Genomic DNA, 17,948 nt, shown 5'->3' with positions numbered 1-17,948 from the left:
TAAAGATTATAGTAGTATTAAATTTCTCGACAATTGATATTGTTTTACAAATTTATTTTTCAGGAGAGTGAATCATTTTATGTTTTTACAATATTATTCACGCATATAATTAGTTTTAATTAGTTTGTTAACAGTGTATAACTTGATTTTTTTTAGCTAACACTCTGATTCCTAATGAAAGGGGGTCTTAATATCTAGAGAAAAGGCCGAGAATTGTTCCAACCAAAATCAAACTCTCCAACACTTGTTTTTTGTTCCAACCAAGACAAAAGGAACACCTTAGGCAAAAAAGTCTTGGTAAATAAAGACCTTGGGTCAGCTTAGCCGTGATGGCATGGCATCAAGTAATGCCCCTTGACCAGTTCAGTTCTACTATTATGGATGTGGAAGACATCTAGAAAACTCGATGTCCCATGATTTAAGTATCTAACTTTGATGTTCATATTCTGTTAATTGGAAAATGTGGATGAGTCAATATCGTACCATGACTATTGTTTGCCTAGTGCCTACAAAGTCTAAAGATTATCATTTAATTAATGAAAAATGTTAACCAGTGTATTCGGAGCACTCGTTAAAAAGTTGAATATAGTAGTATTCGCATTGAAAGTTGTGTAATCAATTCATTAAAAGTTTTAAAAAATGTCTTTTTTGAGTTAAAATTCCCTCTTTTACCTTCCTTAACCAGTACCTCCGGGGCGGGGCATTGGTTGTTGGTATTGATGATTGTGGAGCTTACCGGAATTTATACTTTCACAGTCTGTTTAGAATAAGAGACATATGATAAATAAATTAAGGTCATGTTAACAAATGATCGAATAACATGTGTAAATATCTTTAAAACTGTGGCGGAAGTTGAAACTCCTCAACTTTCAACTCCTTATTTCTCAAAGAAAGGACATGTTAATCGAGAGGGAATCAAGAGAAGCCCTAAAAAATTTTGCAAACATTTGAACCAACCAAGCATGAGAAATCAAATAGGAAAGGATAATGGTTTTTCGCTCAAAAGCCGATTCCACACACTAATTCAAAAGTCATTAATTTTGTACCCACCAACACTACCTACGTGTGGCATAAGGCAGCTGTGGAAAATTGATGGTCCATGCCCAAACCCACCATTCAAGTTGGCCAATAGTTATTGTGAGAAAATAAAAGTTAAAAGTTTGAGTTAGACTTTACTGAATTAGACTATACTCCCCTCCTGTCCTCATTAGTATAAGAAACAAATGTAAAAAAAACATAAAAACTACTAATTTTTTTAATATTTTTATAAATATATATTTTTATAGAAAATTGTGAAACATTAATCCAGTATAGTTCAGTTGGTAGTTGCAAGACAATACACCATTCGTTTACTATTATAAGCAAAAATATACATTTTAAATTCATTTAATTAATAATGTTATGGTCTTAATTATAGACCACATACATCATTTAATAAATGAATCTAAAATGTTGATTTTTGTTTATAATAGTGACTGGATGGTGTATTATGCAGGGGCGTGAATTCATCACTCCTCGCTTCTCCACGGTCAAAATATGTGAGTCACAGTCATTAAGCTAATTGACAAAAAAGAAGACACAAATTATTAAATATAAGGGGTAAAAAAAGTATTTTAAACAACAATTGCACCTTAAAAGTTATGACATTCCTTATAAGGAGAATGCTAACCAGTGTCATTGGGGCATTGATTAAAGTATTAAAATGGTAAATTTATATAAAAAAGTGTGTAATTATTTCATTGACAAAAGTAACAACCTGTATTTCTAAGACACAATTTCCTTTAATAAAATCCTTAAAAAAAAGCCATTAGGACACTTGTTAGCAAGACACATGTTATAAATAAGTCCAAATTTCTTTTTTTTGAAAATTTTCTTATATTAAGGTCGAAGGGAGTATTGTTTAGTGTTAGTTGTTAACCTTCTGATTAACAAGGAAATGATCTTGGTAATCCAGAATTCGATCGGATGATAAATAAAGTATGACCAATCATTATTCCACCCAAAATTAAACTTTAGTTCTATTAAACAATTCATTCTTAATAGAGCTAATTAAACATTTAAACTCAATTATTTCGTTATTACACCCTTATATCTAAGGACAAAGGAATTATTATCCAATCCATCCAATAAATATCACTTACTCTTAAAGCTTATTAGGTCTAGCTTATCACTAAACCTAATTTTTTTCCCTCTAAACACATCTCATTAATTGCTAATCAACCCTAAAAATATTTCCCTCCTAAGGTTTGAATTTGAATTTTAAAATTTTGCATTGCAGTCTGTTATTTTTCCTATTTTTTGTGAGCATTAACTCAGCCTTAGTGATAGGAGTGTTTGTTGGAAGGTCATATACAAATAACAACGTGTTGGGTTTTTATTTCCGTCTTTCATAATTCCCCATGCAAATCAATCAGTTTTGAAACCTTTGCTATTTCAAATGCATGCATTTATCTGTATCTATTCACTCTCCCTTCATGCTATATATATACGTGTAAGCCAGACTTTGTTGAAGCATTCCTTTCATCTTCTTTTAATCTTCTAAACCCAACATGTCTCAACGTAACATTGAAAATGGTCGAATAGCTACTGAGATTGTTTGACAGTTTTGTTTAATGAATGTTTTGGTGTTCTCTCCTTTTTTTTTTTTGTCATTTTGGTATCACTGTTTACACCTTTGTTGCACTTCGCACCCACATCTAAACAACCTCGTGTGTTAATATTTTAGTTTACTTGCTGCCCGAGATATAGTACCCTTCACCTCAGATTTTTTGTGTTTCAGTTCATCTGTAATTAGGCTTCTGGACCACTTCGTGTTTTTTTCACTGTTCGATTGGAGAATTGTTTTTTAACATATTATGAAATAGATTATCAGTTGGTTTGTATTTGTTTAATGAATAATGAGCTTACAGAATATTTATTTCTCCATGTTGTGCTCCAATGATTTCAATCAATACAATTGTTTGCTCATTATTTGTACTATTTTATGAAGGCAGTAGTGTGGCTTATGAGAACAATAAGGACCTGAAGGCTATCAAGCTTTGATGTAGCTTTTAGGGACAGAGGAAAATGAGGAAGAAAAACCACTATTTGTTACAGTCTACTCTACATAGGTAATGCCTCCCAATTTTATCTGATTTCAAGTTACAAGTAATTTGAATTGAGTTTTAATATTGTGTCTGGATTTTGAATTCGCAATATTCTCTCTTTTTTCTTTTGGTGTTACGCAACATTCTCTCAAGACATGAAATAATATTTGATGCAATTCTATAGTTTAAGAAGAAAATTCTTATATAGTAGCACTTGACAGTAGTTATTTAGTTGAGAACTATACCAAAATTTCATTCTTATCATACAAAAAAGTATAAGGATTTCTCATTACTATTGAAGAAAACTCTTCCTCAATAAAAAATTTCCCAATACTATGTAGAAGGAAACCCATATTTTTACTCTATACAGGTCTAATATCTATTTCCAATGCATTAAATTGCATCTGAATCAACATTATTCTTCGTACTATTTTCATTAACAGGTACTATTGCAACTGAATTGCAGCTTTCACACTTTGAATTTCTGATTTTTCTAAATTGGCACATTAATTACAACTTATGAGTTTTGATACTGTAAGAATGGCTTCATGTTTTGCACCTACGAATTCAAGAAATTCAGCAAGGGTACTTGCTGTTAATGGAGGAAGAAAACTGCTAGAAAATCATCACATTAACAAACATTGTTTTGTGGAAATTAACGAAAATAAGTTCGTATTTTCGGGTGTTAACAACAGAAAATGTGGTCCGCTTCAAGTGAAATCTACAGGGTTGCCGAATTCGCACAGTGTCGGTCCTATTATCATCATAGCAAAGACCCTTTTTCGGATCTTCATCCCGAGATTTCTATGCTTAGAGGTGAAGGAAGTAGTGGATTAAACAACTCTACACGTCCAAGAAAGGATATGTCCAGTGGAGGTGTGGTGGAAGGGTTGGAAGGCTCTTTGACTCCGAGTAATTTCAAAGGGACGGACCTGGCGAAGATTAAGGTTATTGGTGTGGGTGGTGATGGGTCGAACGCTGTGAATCGTATGATTGAGAGTTCGATGAAATGGTGTGGAGTTTTGGATTGTTAATACTGATGTTCAGGCTATGAGAATGTCGCCTGTCAATTCTGAGAACTGGTTGCCAATTGGTCAAGAGCTTACACGAGGTCTTGGTGCTGGTGGTGACCCGGAGATTGGTATGAATGTTGCTAAAGAAAGTAAAGAGTCCATACACAAGAGGCGGTCTATGGAGATGATATGGTTTTTGTTACTGTATGTTCAACCACTTTCCTTCAATCATGGTTGTTCTACATTACAGTTTTATATTTAGTGCATTGCATACTCCTGAACATTACCATGAAGTAATTTTTTTCCCATTAATTTAGGACTCAGAGTAGAATAGAGTAATACATGATTGGTAGGAAAGGTAATCTATTGTGCAGTGTGAAAAGAAATAGGCGTCAATATTCCACAAAGGGGTAATCTATTTGGCTCATTGTGAAGCCGTGCTCTTTTCTGCATGCCTTTAGTATTCAAGTGTTTGATTTGAATTATCATACCTTCATACTTTATCATGCATTGTTTATCTGTTTACACATGTCTATCATTGTTTTTTTGTTTTGTTGCATTTCTTCAAAATGTTAGAATTCAAGATTATTCTGAACTATAAATAGTAAGTTTTAAGTTTTTTTAGAAGTGATAATATTAATATAATTCACACTAATCTCTTATTTAATAACTGCTGATTCACAAATATTGAATTATTGCAATAATGATTCACACTAATTAATCTCTTATTTAGGGGGAATGGAAGAAAGCAACACATAAGAGAAAATAAAAGAACAACTCCACCGCCATGCTATGTTGGTTCCAAGAATGACCGGGAAGTGAAGGGCAATGCAGTGGATTATTTCTATTTGAAAGATATCTACAAGCATTGTGAAAATGAAGTTTGCAGTAGGCGAATAAGTTTAATGATAGAATATCAATAAATTTTGTATATATCAAGTGGATTACCAATGTTTTAAAACCATATAAATACGGTGTATTATTATGCGAATGGAGAGCGACATCTTAAAGCTTGGTTACTCGGTTCGAAGTATTTTGAAATGTGTAACATTAAAAAATATACTATATGTTTATTTAAAAACATCAAAGATGTTTAGTGGTACATGTTTATTTGGCGATACATTATTTTCCAATGCAGTATAATTTTTCCGGACATAAATTTCATCTTAATATATATTAAATTAGTTCAACTTATAAGACCCGTGCGGCGCACGGGTCGGCAATCTAGTAAACTTATATTCTTGCATCATACCCTTTAAGAAAAAATTGGCAAACATAGTAACGTTGACTTGAATATTGACTAGTCAGATCTCAAAGCCGACTAACTTATCTCCCACAACATCACACATAAATAACTTCAACATAGAACAAAATCATGAAACAACAAAAACAAAACAGAACAAGAAGAAGGAAAAAAAATGAAAACTCTCAAACCCCATCACCACCAATTATCAACCCTCATCTTCATCCTCCTCTTCCCCTTCCTTAAATCACAAACTGCAAGACAAGAAAAAAACACAGGCTACACTTGTTCCAACAACATAAACCAAACAAACACTTATCCATGTCAAACCTATGTTTACTACAAAGCAACACCACCAAATTACCTCGATTTAGCTACCATTTCAGACCTTTTCCAACTTAGTCGCTTAATGATCGCAAAACCAAGCAATATCTCTTCACCTTCATCCCCTCTACTCCCTAACCAACCCCTTCTCATTCCCTTAACTTGTTCATGCAACTTCATCAACACCACTTTTGGTTCCATTTCTTACTCTAACATCACTTACACCATCAAACCAAACGATACTTTCTTCCTTGTTTCAACTATAAACTTCCAAAACCTTACTACTTATCCTTCTGTTGAAGTTGTTAATCCTAATCTTGTTGCTACTAATCTCTCTATTGGTGATAATGTTGTGTTTCCTATTTTTTGTAAGTGTCCTGATAAAACAAGAACAAATTCTAGTTTCATGATATCTTATGTTGTTCAACCTCGTGATAATGTTTCTTCTATTGCTTCTATGTTTGGAACAAGTGAAAAGTCTATAACTGATGTTAATGGTGAAACTTTATATGCTTATGATACTGTTTTTGTTCCTGTTAATAAATTACCTGTTTTGAAACAACCTAGTACTATTGTTCCTTCTCCTGCTCCAAGAGGAAATTCTGATGATGGTGATGATGATGATAAGAGTGGAATTGTTAAAGGGTTGGCTATTGGTTTAGGAATTTTAGGGTTTTTGTTGATTTTGGTTTTGGTGTTTTGGTTTTACAGAGAGGTTCTGTTTAAGAAGGAAAAGAAAGGGAAGGATTTGTATTATAGAGAGAAAGGGTATAAAGGGAATGATGAAAAGAAGAAGAAAATGGATGTGAATTTTATGGCTAATGTTTCTGATTGTTTGGATAAGTATAGAGTTTTTGGATTTGATGAATTGGTTGAAGCTACTGATGGATTTGATGAGAGATTTTTGATTCAAGGGTCTGTTTATAAAGGTGAAATTGATGGACAAGTTTATGCTATTAAGAAGATGAAGTGGAATGCTTATGAAGAGCTCAAAATTTTACAGAAGGTAATTTATTAACACTAGTATTTTGCATATTTTAGATGTTTAATTATTTGTTGATCATTATTTTCTAGTGTTTGCTATGTTGAAAATGGTGGTGGTGCCTTCATTATTTTCTTTAATTTTTTATGATTAAAAAAATTAAAGAATGGAAGATACAGAAACATACATGGGATGGAAGATTGAATTTTGAGATACCTTATTTATTAGAATTTAGGTTTTACCTACAGAACTCTTGTAAAGTTTGTTTGTAAGGTGAGGGCTGCCTCCACCTTTTTTATACTCAGAACTGGACATCTAAAATTTAATTTGATACCGCCAACTTAATAGTAGGTGGTCTACCAGATTTGGTATAAACTTTGATATTGGTTCATAATTTAGATTCGGCTTAACTAAACCCTTTAAAACCGATTTGTAAGGTGACAACTTCTTTTACGTATAAAGATGTATTTGGAACTTATCTCATTCAATGTTGGATACTCAACAGAAAGGGAATAATGAGTGAGGAATAGATGGAAAACCTTCACTAAAATAAAATATGATGGAAGTTAATATCTTAATGTTGATGATTATAGGTGATGTGACTTGTCTAATTAGATGATACCATTCGACCAATGTTTTACATGTCAATGAAAGAATTAGAAATAAAATTTATGTAACACTATCAAAACAAGGGAATAAACCTCTAGATTCCTAGAAGATACACTATTTTTCTAACATTGGTCAATTTTCAATGATAAGAGGAACTATCCTCAAACTATTGATTTTCTTAATCATTTATTTGTCTTTATTTTTGTACTTGATTTTTTAGAAACGCATCAAGACGAATAAAAAAATTAGCAGTGGTTAATGGTTTTGTTGCTTGTGGTTATTTAAGATTCAAAGAAAGTTGTTTGTCTTATTTTTCAGATCTAAGGTTGATCTATAATGATTTCCAATAACTTAGTGTTTCCGTTTGAAGACAAAAGAAAGTTACATAAACAATAATTCAAAGCTTATAATGATCATACAAAGAAGAAGATAAATTAAAATAAGTAAAAAAATAAATAAATATATGGTGCTCTATCTTTTTTTGTCCCCTATCTATCTTTAGAGTGGTTTATTTTGAGGTTGCGCCCTTGCCACTAAAAGATCACTCTTGTTTTTAGATTTTCTAGTCAAACCGCACGCATTGTTTGAAAGCATGTATTTAGAAAGTTTAGACTAATTTTAGAGGTGTGAAAAGTGGCGTTTTAGTATTGACTTATTTTTTCATTATTTCTTTTTTAAATTATGGTAGAGTAATGATATTTGTACAACTATTTGATGATAACTTTTGTGACAATCCTTTTTTCTCTATTCTTATTGATCAAAACAATAAAAAAAAAGGACAGAAAAAAAAAAAACATGATATGAGTATAAAAGAAGGTTGTCTAAATGTTGTCACAAAAGTTATTTAAAAGTTGTCCAACAAAAAAAATTGACAAATAAGTTGTCCACAACATATTTATTATATATTATTTTTTTAAGGAATATTTATTATATATTATGTAAATATGATTTTACTTTTTTTTTATTTTGATTTTTTCTCTCTCCTCGAGTCAAATCAATAGTTATAAATATAATAATGTATTTTTGTATAGTGTCAAAAAAGTTGTGAATCTTTTGTTGTTCAAATAACAATTTTCATGCGTAAAAAAAAAAAACATTTCTCGTATAAAAAACAACAACACTATTTCACCTTAATTTGACAAAAGACAAATGCAAAACCATAATAATGACTAGAAAGGAATTCGACAAAAAAGAAAGTACTTAGATATTTTTCAGGTACATTTGAATAACAATGTGTCATTTTATGTATTGAAGGTAAACCATGGGAATTTGGTGAAGTTGGAAGGATTTTGCATAGAACCAGAAGAATCAAATTGCTATCTAGTCTATGAATATGTTGAAAATGGATCTCTTTACTCATGGCTACATGAAGATAAAAACGAAAAGTTGAATTGGGTAACAAGGCTAAGAATAGCCGTTGACATTGCCAATGGTTTATTGTACATTCATGAACACACAAGACCAAAAGTTGTACACAAAGACATTAAAAGTAGCAACATTCTCTTGGACTCAAACATGAGAGCAAAAATTGCAAATTTCGGTCTTGCAAAGAGCGGAATTAACGCGATTACAATGCACATTGTAGGAACACAAGGGTACATTTCGCCCGAATATCTAGCCGATGGTATCGTGTCAACGAAGATGGATGTGTTTTCTTTCGGTGTTGTGTTGCTTGAATTGATTTCTGGGAAGGAAGTTATTGATGAGGAGGGGAATGTTTTGTGGGCTAGTGCTATAAAAACATTTGAAGTGAAAAATGAACAAGAAAAGGCTAGGAGACTTAAGGAATGGTTGGATAAGGCTATGTTAAAGGAGACATGTTCAATGGAAAGTTTGATGGGTGTACTACATGTTGCAATTGCTTGTTTGAATAGAGATCCATCAAAGAGGCCAAGTATTATAGATATTGTTTATTCACTTAGTAAATGTGAAGAAGCAGGATTTGAGAGCTCAGATGATGGGTTTGGTTCAGAAAGGTTGGTGGCTAGGTGAATTAGGTTATTGTGATGGCCAATTTGGTTTAATGGATTCAAATATGTAGTATTTCTTGAAGAAGGGGTTTTATACAATGTAATTAAAATAATTTTGAGTGCTTTGGATCATGATTAATATCTTAGGAAGTAAAATTGTATGCGACTTAAAACAGCTACAAAATACGTGTTTAGAAGTTTATTAGAGTTTATTTCAATCAAACAACAAAATTTCCAATACGATTCAATTCAATATGTGGGAAAAAATGAAAAAGAAAAATAGAAGAATGTGCTAATTGGAGATTACATATATGATCTATATGATTAAAGAATATAAATTGAGTAAAATGATATTAATTGATGTAATATTAGTGTAACATTATCATATATATATATATATATATGTGTGTGTGTGTGTGTGTGTGTGTGTGTGTGTGTGTGTGTGGGTTTTGCTAGAAGACACATTTTATGAAGGTGTCTTTTAGCAAAGTTATAACTAAAAAGTAGAAATCACACCTTGAGGTGTGGGTTGCTAAAAGACACCTTCATGAGTGGCTTCAGTGGCTTCTAGCAAAACCGTATATATATATATATATATATATATATATATATATATATATATATATATATATATATATATATATATATATATATATATAGAGAGAGAGAGAGAGAGAGAGAGAGAGAGAACGCTAACAGAATATAGTCGCATCATATTGTAATTTTATGGGTGTTAAAACTCTAATTTTTAAGGGAAGGGGGGCCTTAATAATTTAAAGTATTGACGTTCCTACTAGAAGTCAAATTTAGATTCTATCAAACGATTTGTTATAATGGGCATTCATTAATCACTTGAGCTTAATCACTTAATTACATCCTTATTGTAATTTGATTAGATATATGCATAATTTTTCCTCTTAAAAGAGATGTCACATATTCAATGCCTATATATAGAATCTTCTGTTACTTTTTTTTTTTTTTTTTGGTTTTATTTGTTTAATTAATTTCACTTTTCAAAAAATAATGCATAGAAAGCTGGGAATTGAGAATCATGGGAAGTTCCTTGAATTTGTGACACGACACGACATCCTTCAAAAGTGTAATTTTTCCTTCAAAAATGTTGCATTATAATCAGATACTTCTTCCGATCCTAAATATAAGAGAAGAATCTTTTTTTAAGTTCATTAAATTATTAATGCATCTGGACTATAATATAAACTAAATACATTATTAATTCAATGAACCTGAAAATAAAATCTTCTCTTATATTTGGATGGAGTAGTATAATGCATTGAGCACCATTTATCGGGTGTCTTCTGAATTTTTGGCCACCCTTGTGTTAGATAAAAGGCACGCACCTGTGGATAATTCACGTGTGTAAGTTTCCAATTTTAACTAGGAAGATTAGTCACTTTCGTCCCTGAATAGGAGAGGAGTCGTCACTTTAGTCGCTGAATGCAGATAAATTGTAAAATAGTCCTTGAATGTAGACTCTGTTAGTCAATTTAGTACCTGAATGCAGACTCTGTTAGTCAATTTAGTCTCTGAATGTAGACTCCGTTAGTCACTTTAGTCCCTGAAGTTGACCAATAGAGTCTACATTCAAGGACTGTTTTGCAATTTCTCTGCATTCAGGGACTAAAGTGACTATTCATTTCCCATTCAGGGACCAAAGTGACTAGTTCCCCTTTTAACTACGGTAGCCAACTATGGACACGGTTCCATTCATTTTTTTCAAAGCTTTTGGAGATAAAAAAAAATATTAAAAAGTGACACGTTTCCACTTTGTTTCAATTACACATTTTATTGTGGAATTAGTGGGAACCATTTTAGAGTTTATAGAGTATTTTGGACTTGTACAAGATTGTGCATATGATTACACAAAGATGGGTTCAACGGTTAAAAGGGAAAACAATGTCATGATAATGAGTAAACTACCTACTATAATATTGATCTGCTGGTGAGATTTGCATGACTTTTCTGTCTCTACGTAGTGTGAAACTTTGATGTTCAAGTGAAACATAAATGTAAAGGACTTGGCACACTTTTGGAAACACAGTGGAAACATATAACCATGCCTCAACTCAAAGCCAGAAGTTATTATAACTTCAGCACAATCATGAGGTGACACATCGAATCTTAGCCTGTATATTGTTTTTAATCTTTAAATCTCAGCACCAACAAGGTGTGTTGTTTTACACATGACAAGTCATACAAAATTTTATGACAATATACCATATGCTAGCTAGGACTATGACACAAGGAAGTAATTCTGACTATAAAAGAAATACATTAATTTGAGTTCTGTTAAATGAAGATATGCGTGCCGACAGTCAAAAAAGTTGTCTCCTTGAATACACGACACGCTGCTTGATGATTTCAATAACCATGAGATATATGAAGAACAGGCTTGGGTCGTAGTAACCAACAGCCGCGTTATTCAATCCAGTGTGGAGTCGGGATACACCTGCATAACAAGATTGTTTTGACAGTCAATAAAAACCTCAAAATGCCAAATAAGACGTGAAAACAGCAGTATAGTAGTTCACATTAACATGGTGTCGAAAACAGACGAGCAAATAATGTTGTTAGCCACAAATCTAGTAAAAAGCTTTTAATACCCTCAAATAAGTCTCTGTCCTTCATCTAAAGCAAAAAAGAGTACGGGTTTTTGAAATTCTTTCGGGCAACTTCTTTTTTTATAAAGCACTTACCTGAGATTCAAATTATGAATATTAAGAGATGACTGAATAATTGTTCAATATCCCCCGTTGCCAATTAAACAAACTCTTTGACAATGTTAACAAAAAACACAGCAATCATTTTAAGCAATATTAACAAAAACAAAAAATTATATAGTAAAGGGGCGGACAGTATTGTAAAGGGGTGGACGGTCTACTAAGATTTTACACAGAATCCATTTGTGTCTTTCTCTGTTATATCAGGACAATATCCTATTCTTTGGAAAAAAGAGTGAACTCCGGATTCAGGGTGTAGTACTTGACATTTGCTCCATAATGAATTTAACTTAGCTTCCGCTTTATTAGATAATATGAAAAATATCTTATAATATCTTGGTCGTATCTTAGTATCTTAGATTATCTTTTAAGATTAGTTTATCAAGAATCTGAGAATCTGTTTTAGGGTTCCTTTTCATATTGATAGGTAAATATCTTTATTTTCTTTCACGTCCATCCTCTAACCTATGCCATTATTGTTCTGCTGATGTGTTCCCAGAAGTCTGGAACTACATTATAATAATACCATTATCTCTATACTTACTTTCTTTTAGTACACAGTGCACAAATTCCATCCAGCTTCTCTGATAATTGCTGCTGCTGCCTGCTATTATAACCGGAAGATTTTTCCAACGGATTTTCTTACCAGAGCTACCATCCAGCTTCGCTTCATTAATCTAATATACGGTTGGACATCTTAACACGGATCTGTCCTATTTCTGCTATCCCCAAGTTGCCAAGTTTCACCTCTTCATATCTGCCTTTGTTTGGCAAATTTTTGGGCGAGATGCCACACCATCTTGCTTAAACAGCTCTTATTCAGTATTGTTTCTCCCTCTCCTCTCACCTGACACATACCTTTTGTAACCCATCCAGCAATCTAGTTGCCAATGTAACTTGACCTTAAGACTATCCAAGGTACAGCCTAGCCTCACAGTTTCAGACAAATCAAGCTAGTCCTACAGCTATCCTAGATTCAGCCTAGTCCCATGGCAATGTCAAAGACAAGATATCAGAGTGGACCCAAAATTCTCAAGGATTCTTGGACCTGCAGCAGTTTGAAAAAGCAGCCTGACTCTACAGTACTAGCTCTACAGTGTAAAATGTTAGTTTCCTAAAGGAGTATGTTTATAACAAGCTCAAAGCTTATTAAGATTTAGCTTGAGGAGTGTTAGACGATATGAAAAATATTTTATAATAGTTATCTATATTTATAGTATCTTATGTGCTATCTCTAGAGTCAGTTTTATATATTAAGAGTTTCTAAGTTTATTATTTAGTGTTACGATTACTTTTCATAATTCTTAAAAGTTATAATATCTCCCCTCCACCCACCCACCCACACATGTGATTATAATTAGAAGTAGTATAATATTAGTATAAGATCTTGTATCTGAATCATTATAATATCAAACCATAATATAAAGTCATTATTTTCTTTCTCTTCCCTCCTCCCTTATCATAAACTCTAACTTAACATACTTCATTTCTATTATAATCCCAAATCTATAATTGTAACCCATGAGAGTGAAAATCAAAATCCCATCACAACCAGTCTTATAAAGCAACAACATTAAAGCTATATTAGCAGCATAAATTGGAGATTTAATTGTCATGCAAAGTTGCTTTGTTCCTAAAAGCATTTTACCTAAAGTAAAAAAACATATCTTATCTTTTGCATTAGCTTAAGAATTTAAACTAAATTCTACAATAAACTTAATAATTTTAATACACAAATTTCAAAACATATTTCATTTTTCTTCAAATATTTTAGTCAAAGACAATTATGGAAAATCAAGATAAGTTTAGTTGGAATATATTTCACTATCAAAGGTGGACAGTACCTAGGTTAATGTTCACCAATAATCCCTGCAGGAGCATAGCCCATTTTTAAAATGATGGAACCTTTTAGCATCTCGGATGATGAATTCTCTTCCCACAAGATTAGAAATAATCTTCAATGCAGTATGACAATCACCACAAACACGGAGATTCTTAATTACTCTGATGGTACTACGAGCAGGACTGTTAAGGAGACCCTTAGCAATAGCAAGTCTCTCACTGTGGCCAAGGAGAGCATCTTCTTTATCTTCTTGATCTACGTCATGTAAACAAAATCTTGTCTCTGCAACATAGCCAGCTTCTTTCATGTGCACCCTCAAACGTCTAAGCAAAGTATAGATCATGTTATTTTCTGGAAGTGAAGTATCTCCTGCTCGATATTCATGGATACGGCTAAGATTATTGTCTGGTGATTTGTTCTGCTTTTTGTTTTTTGTTATGTCTGAAGTTTCTATGAGTAAAAGACCAACTTTTGATTTCTCATTTAAACGAGATGGATCCAACTTCTCAACCAGTTCAGCACAACGATCCCCCAGCTCAGTGTTTCCATGAACTCTACAACTATTCATCAAAGTCTCCCATACCTCTACACTTGGTTCCATTGGCATCTTTTCAATGAACTCCAAGGCTTCATCAAGATTCCCAATACTACCAATCATGTCTACTAAACTTACATAATGTGCCATAGTTGGTACAATGTCATAGTCCCTACTCATGGATTCAAAGTGTAGCATTCCCTCAACAATATCTCCCAGCATACTACATGCACCAAAAACCCCAATAAACATTTGGCCATCAGGTTTTAGTCCACTCCTTTTAAATTCAGTAAATAAATCAATTGAATCTTCTGCAAACCCATTCTTGGCGAGCTGCTTTATCATAATATATATAGTAGTCAAATCGCGCTCAGTCATGTTCTTGAACACGTTTACTGCAGCATCTACAGAACCACATTGAAAATACATCTCCAATATTCCATTGCATGTGCTGACTTTAAGAGGTGACAAATGTTGTAAAACATATCTGTGTACAACTTTTAACTCTTCAAGAGACTCAGCCTTCCCACATTGTTGCATTAATCGCAAACAACGATCCAAATCCACAGGAATATGAAACCTTTCTAACACTTGCAAAACAACAATTGCTTCCTTCACTTCACCCTCCATGCAAGAACTATCAAGTTCCTCAATCAATTTGCGCTCAGTCATGTTCATGTTCCTGAACACGTTGACTACATCTACAGAACCACATTGAAAATACATCTCTAATATTCTAACGCACGTGCGAACTGTGAGAGGTGACAAATGTTGTAAAACATATCTGTGTACAACTTTTGCCTCTTCAAGAAACTCAGCCTTTCCACACAGTTGTATTAATCGCAAACAAAAATACAAATCCACATAAGCATGAAGCTTTTCTAACTCTTGCAAAACAGCAATTGCTTTCTTCACTTCACCCTCCTTGCAAAATTCATCTAGTTTGTTAAGTTTATCTTTATATGGAGCAGAGTTTTGAGTATTCATATTTGGAGTCTGCTGACAACGACCACTGTTTTGAGTAAGGTTCCCATGATGTCCCTGATACTCTATAGGCCTAAGTAAACTATGTGAATTGGGATACTTCATCGTTTCTCCGGATTCTAGTCTCCAATCATGTCTCTCAAAAGAACCATAAGGATGCATCCCAAAGCCCCTTGAATTATCAACACCCACCCCAACTTTATGTTGCATTTTGAAGTTTCTTTGACCAAAGTCCCCATTGACACTTCCATTATGCTCTGCCAAATTACTTTGAACTACATTCTGGGTGACATTATTATTTACATGTCCTCCACGTGCAGTTTGACCAGATCCATAATAAATTCGCTCTGAACTAGCATGATTATTCGGAAAATATCCATTTGCATTTTGCTGATGAAACCTAGGACGATTTTGCTGGTAATCCGAAGAATCATTAGCTTGATAATCCCACCTTTCAGCAGCGGTGGAAATATTCTTTGATGTATTAGACCCTTTGATACAATTTGCAACGTGGTGAGAACAACATCGATTGCACAATCTCATAAGAGAATTAACAGTAACTAAGGAAGCTTTATTAGAAGACATCATTAGAAACTTGGAATAATCTGAGGAAGGACAAATTGAAATAATAAATTCAGTGCATTTTCTCAACAAAAACAACAATTTTCAGCATAACTGAATGAACAAATAAAGGAATAGAGTCAACTAAAGCAGAAATCCCATTTTGATAATCACATCATAGTAGTCAATCCCAGAATGCGGCCGACCGCAAAAGTGGGATAGCGGTATGACCGCTATTTGATCAAGATAAATTAAATATATATAAAACTCAAATCTCATGAAACATAAACATTCATAAATCAAAACACCCAAATATCCATAAGCCTGAATCAAAACATTACATTCCCCAAATTTATGACTTTGTTCAAATTCCAATTTCATGACATAACAAAAATCAATAATATTATGGTACGGGTAGGCGTGTGCAAAGTTAAAAATCAAACCAAAATCAATAATATTTGGTTTTGGTTTGGTTCCTGAAACCACTTCTCTAAACATATATCTACTTCAAAAAGAATCAAACCGGTTTTAAAACTAGTTTTCCATAAGTTTCAAGTCACAGCAAAATCAATCCAATCATTGTACACCGATAATAGTGACACTAATCATTGAACTTTTGTACTAAATTTCTTCCGGTAAGAGCTTGGTTACACCATGAAAGATATTTCAAGGCGTCTAATGTGGCCACAATGGTGGCCCATGATACAAAAACTAAGTTAACATGAAGCATGGCATAACAATCAAACTTGATTAATGATAAACATATGTAAAAGATTCATCAACTTAAACTCACCTAAACATTAATAATTTAACATCAGAAGTGGTCATCTTCAAATTAATTTAGCAACTCAACTTTATAGAGAAACCACAAAGCATCTGAAATGTTTAGATATATAAAATTGCAGAGTTGAAAACTTAAACTTCAAATAATCACATAAAAAACTAGAAGAATGAACGTTTGCTTTGTTGGAATTCTATAAATTTTGGATAAGCTTTAAGAATACATTGTTAATCAAATTTGGTCTATACACTAGCCACATCATATTGATTTTAATGAAATAGTGAGTGAAATGAACTAAGCTGCACAAATGCATCACTGAAGTAACAGTGGCTAATGTAACCAACCAATACCACTTAATGAATCACTAAATTTTTGCCAACCTACTATCACTAAATCTAGTCATTTGTACATAAACATGTTAATAGCAACACTATCCAACACATCTATAGATAAAGCTATGAACACTCGATGTTAAATTTGAACCGTTCAATATCGCATGAATCATTTACTGTGCAGTATCAAGTTAAATATTTATCCATAGCTTAAAGGGTCGATTCTAATATCAACTTTATCCTGCTACATGAATCATGACGGTAAAAGCAATACTCACCCACACCCAAAAAATAAAAAGAAACACAATATTGATAATAAGAATTAGAAAACAACCCAGATGACAAAACATAAGCAAAATCAAATTTTGATTACAAAATTGAAAACAATGATCAAAAGGGTGATTTATACAATCTAATATGCTCATTTTAAGGGGAAGAATAAAAACAGCTTCTTTAAACACACAACAAATCTTCACCGTTGCATAAAAATAACCAAAGAATATATATTAGAAACAGAAAATCACAAACCTGCAAAGAGTTTTGTTAATCTGGAAGATTTCAAGCAAGCTTTGTTAACCTAATAACAACAAAATTGAAAATGAATGAAACAATTTCAACGAATAAAATGAAGAAGAAGAAGAAGAAGATGAATCATGAACCTGGAGAATTTGGGTTTAGTCACATTTGGAATTAGGGTTCGCGATTTGGGAATTGGAAGAGAGAAAGAAAATTGATGAGATGTTAGGTTGTGACTGTTTCAGGCGGCGGACGAAGAACATAAGCTGCTTTTGCGGCAGCTGAGTTCAGTGATATTATTGGAACCAACTTGTTACTTGTGCAAAAATGTTCTTTGTTTTGGATGGATGTTGTTTTTGTTTCAATTAATGAATCTTGTTGTATGACAAAATTAAATATGTTTTTCATCCCAGTAAATATATCAATTTTTT

General features: G+C 32.7%; 1 protein-coding gene and 2 pseudogenes across 5 annotated transcripts; 2 read left to right on the top strand and 1 right to left on the bottom strand.

The window, feature by feature from the left end:
- Positions 1-3,742: 3,742 nt before the first annotated feature.
- LOC146953911 (cell division protein FtsZ homolog 2-1, chloroplastic pseudogene) lies at positions 3,743-4,602 on the top strand (annotated as a pseudogene).
- An 874-nt stretch (positions 4,603-5,476) lies between these two features.
- LOC146953910 (serine/threonine receptor-like kinase NFP) lies at positions 5,477-9,465 on the top strand. Its single transcript, XM_085712449.1, has 2 exons — positions 5,477-6,672; positions 8,512-9,465. The coding sequence occupies exons 1-2, from the start codon at positions 5,518-5,520 to the stop codon at positions 9,247-9,249; spliced, it is 1,893 nt and encodes a 630-aa protein (XP_085568575.1). The 5' UTR covers positions 5,477-5,517; the 3' UTR covers positions 9,250-9,465.
- Positions 9,466-11,352: 1,887 nt separating this feature from the next.
- On the bottom strand, positions 11,353-17,884 carry LOC146953909 (pentatricopeptide repeat-containing protein At2g25580 pseudogene; annotated as a pseudogene). Of its 4 annotated transcripts, none has more exons than XR_015011380.1 (5): positions 17,661-17,884; positions 17,530-17,578; positions 16,682-16,764; positions 12,510-15,932; positions 11,353-11,694 (listed from the first exon to the last, which is right to left on the bottom strand). The product of XR_015011380.1 is annotated as a pentatricopeptide repeat-containing protein At2g25580 pseudogene, transcript variant X4 (transcript). The 4 variants fall into 4 exon arrangements; XR_015011366.1 differs by having other exon boundaries at positions 13,810-15,932; XR_015011375.1 differs by lacking the exon at positions 16,682-16,764.
- Positions 17,885-17,948: the final 64 nt, after the last annotated feature.

Source organism: Medicago sativa, chromosome 1, assembly GCF_051527215.1.
Source record: "Medicago sativa cultivar Bolivia chromosome 1, Bolivia_mono, whole genome shotgun sequence".
In the NCBI taxonomy this organism is placed as follows: Eukaryota; Viridiplantae; Streptophyta; class Magnoliopsida; order Fabales; family Fabaceae; genus Medicago; species Medicago sativa.
This window is presented reverse-complemented; position numbering and strand designations above follow the sequence as displayed.

Excerpts from the sequence above, each read along its gene's own strand:
- LOC146953910 (XM_085712449.1), top strand. The coding sequence starts at position 5,518 with ATGAAAACTCTCAAACCCCATCACCACCAATTATCAACCCTCATCTTC. Across the intron at positions 6,673-8,511 it reads AGCTCAAAATTTTACAGAAG|GTAAACCATGGGAATTTGGT; the intron begins GTAATTTATTAA and ends TATGTATTGAAG.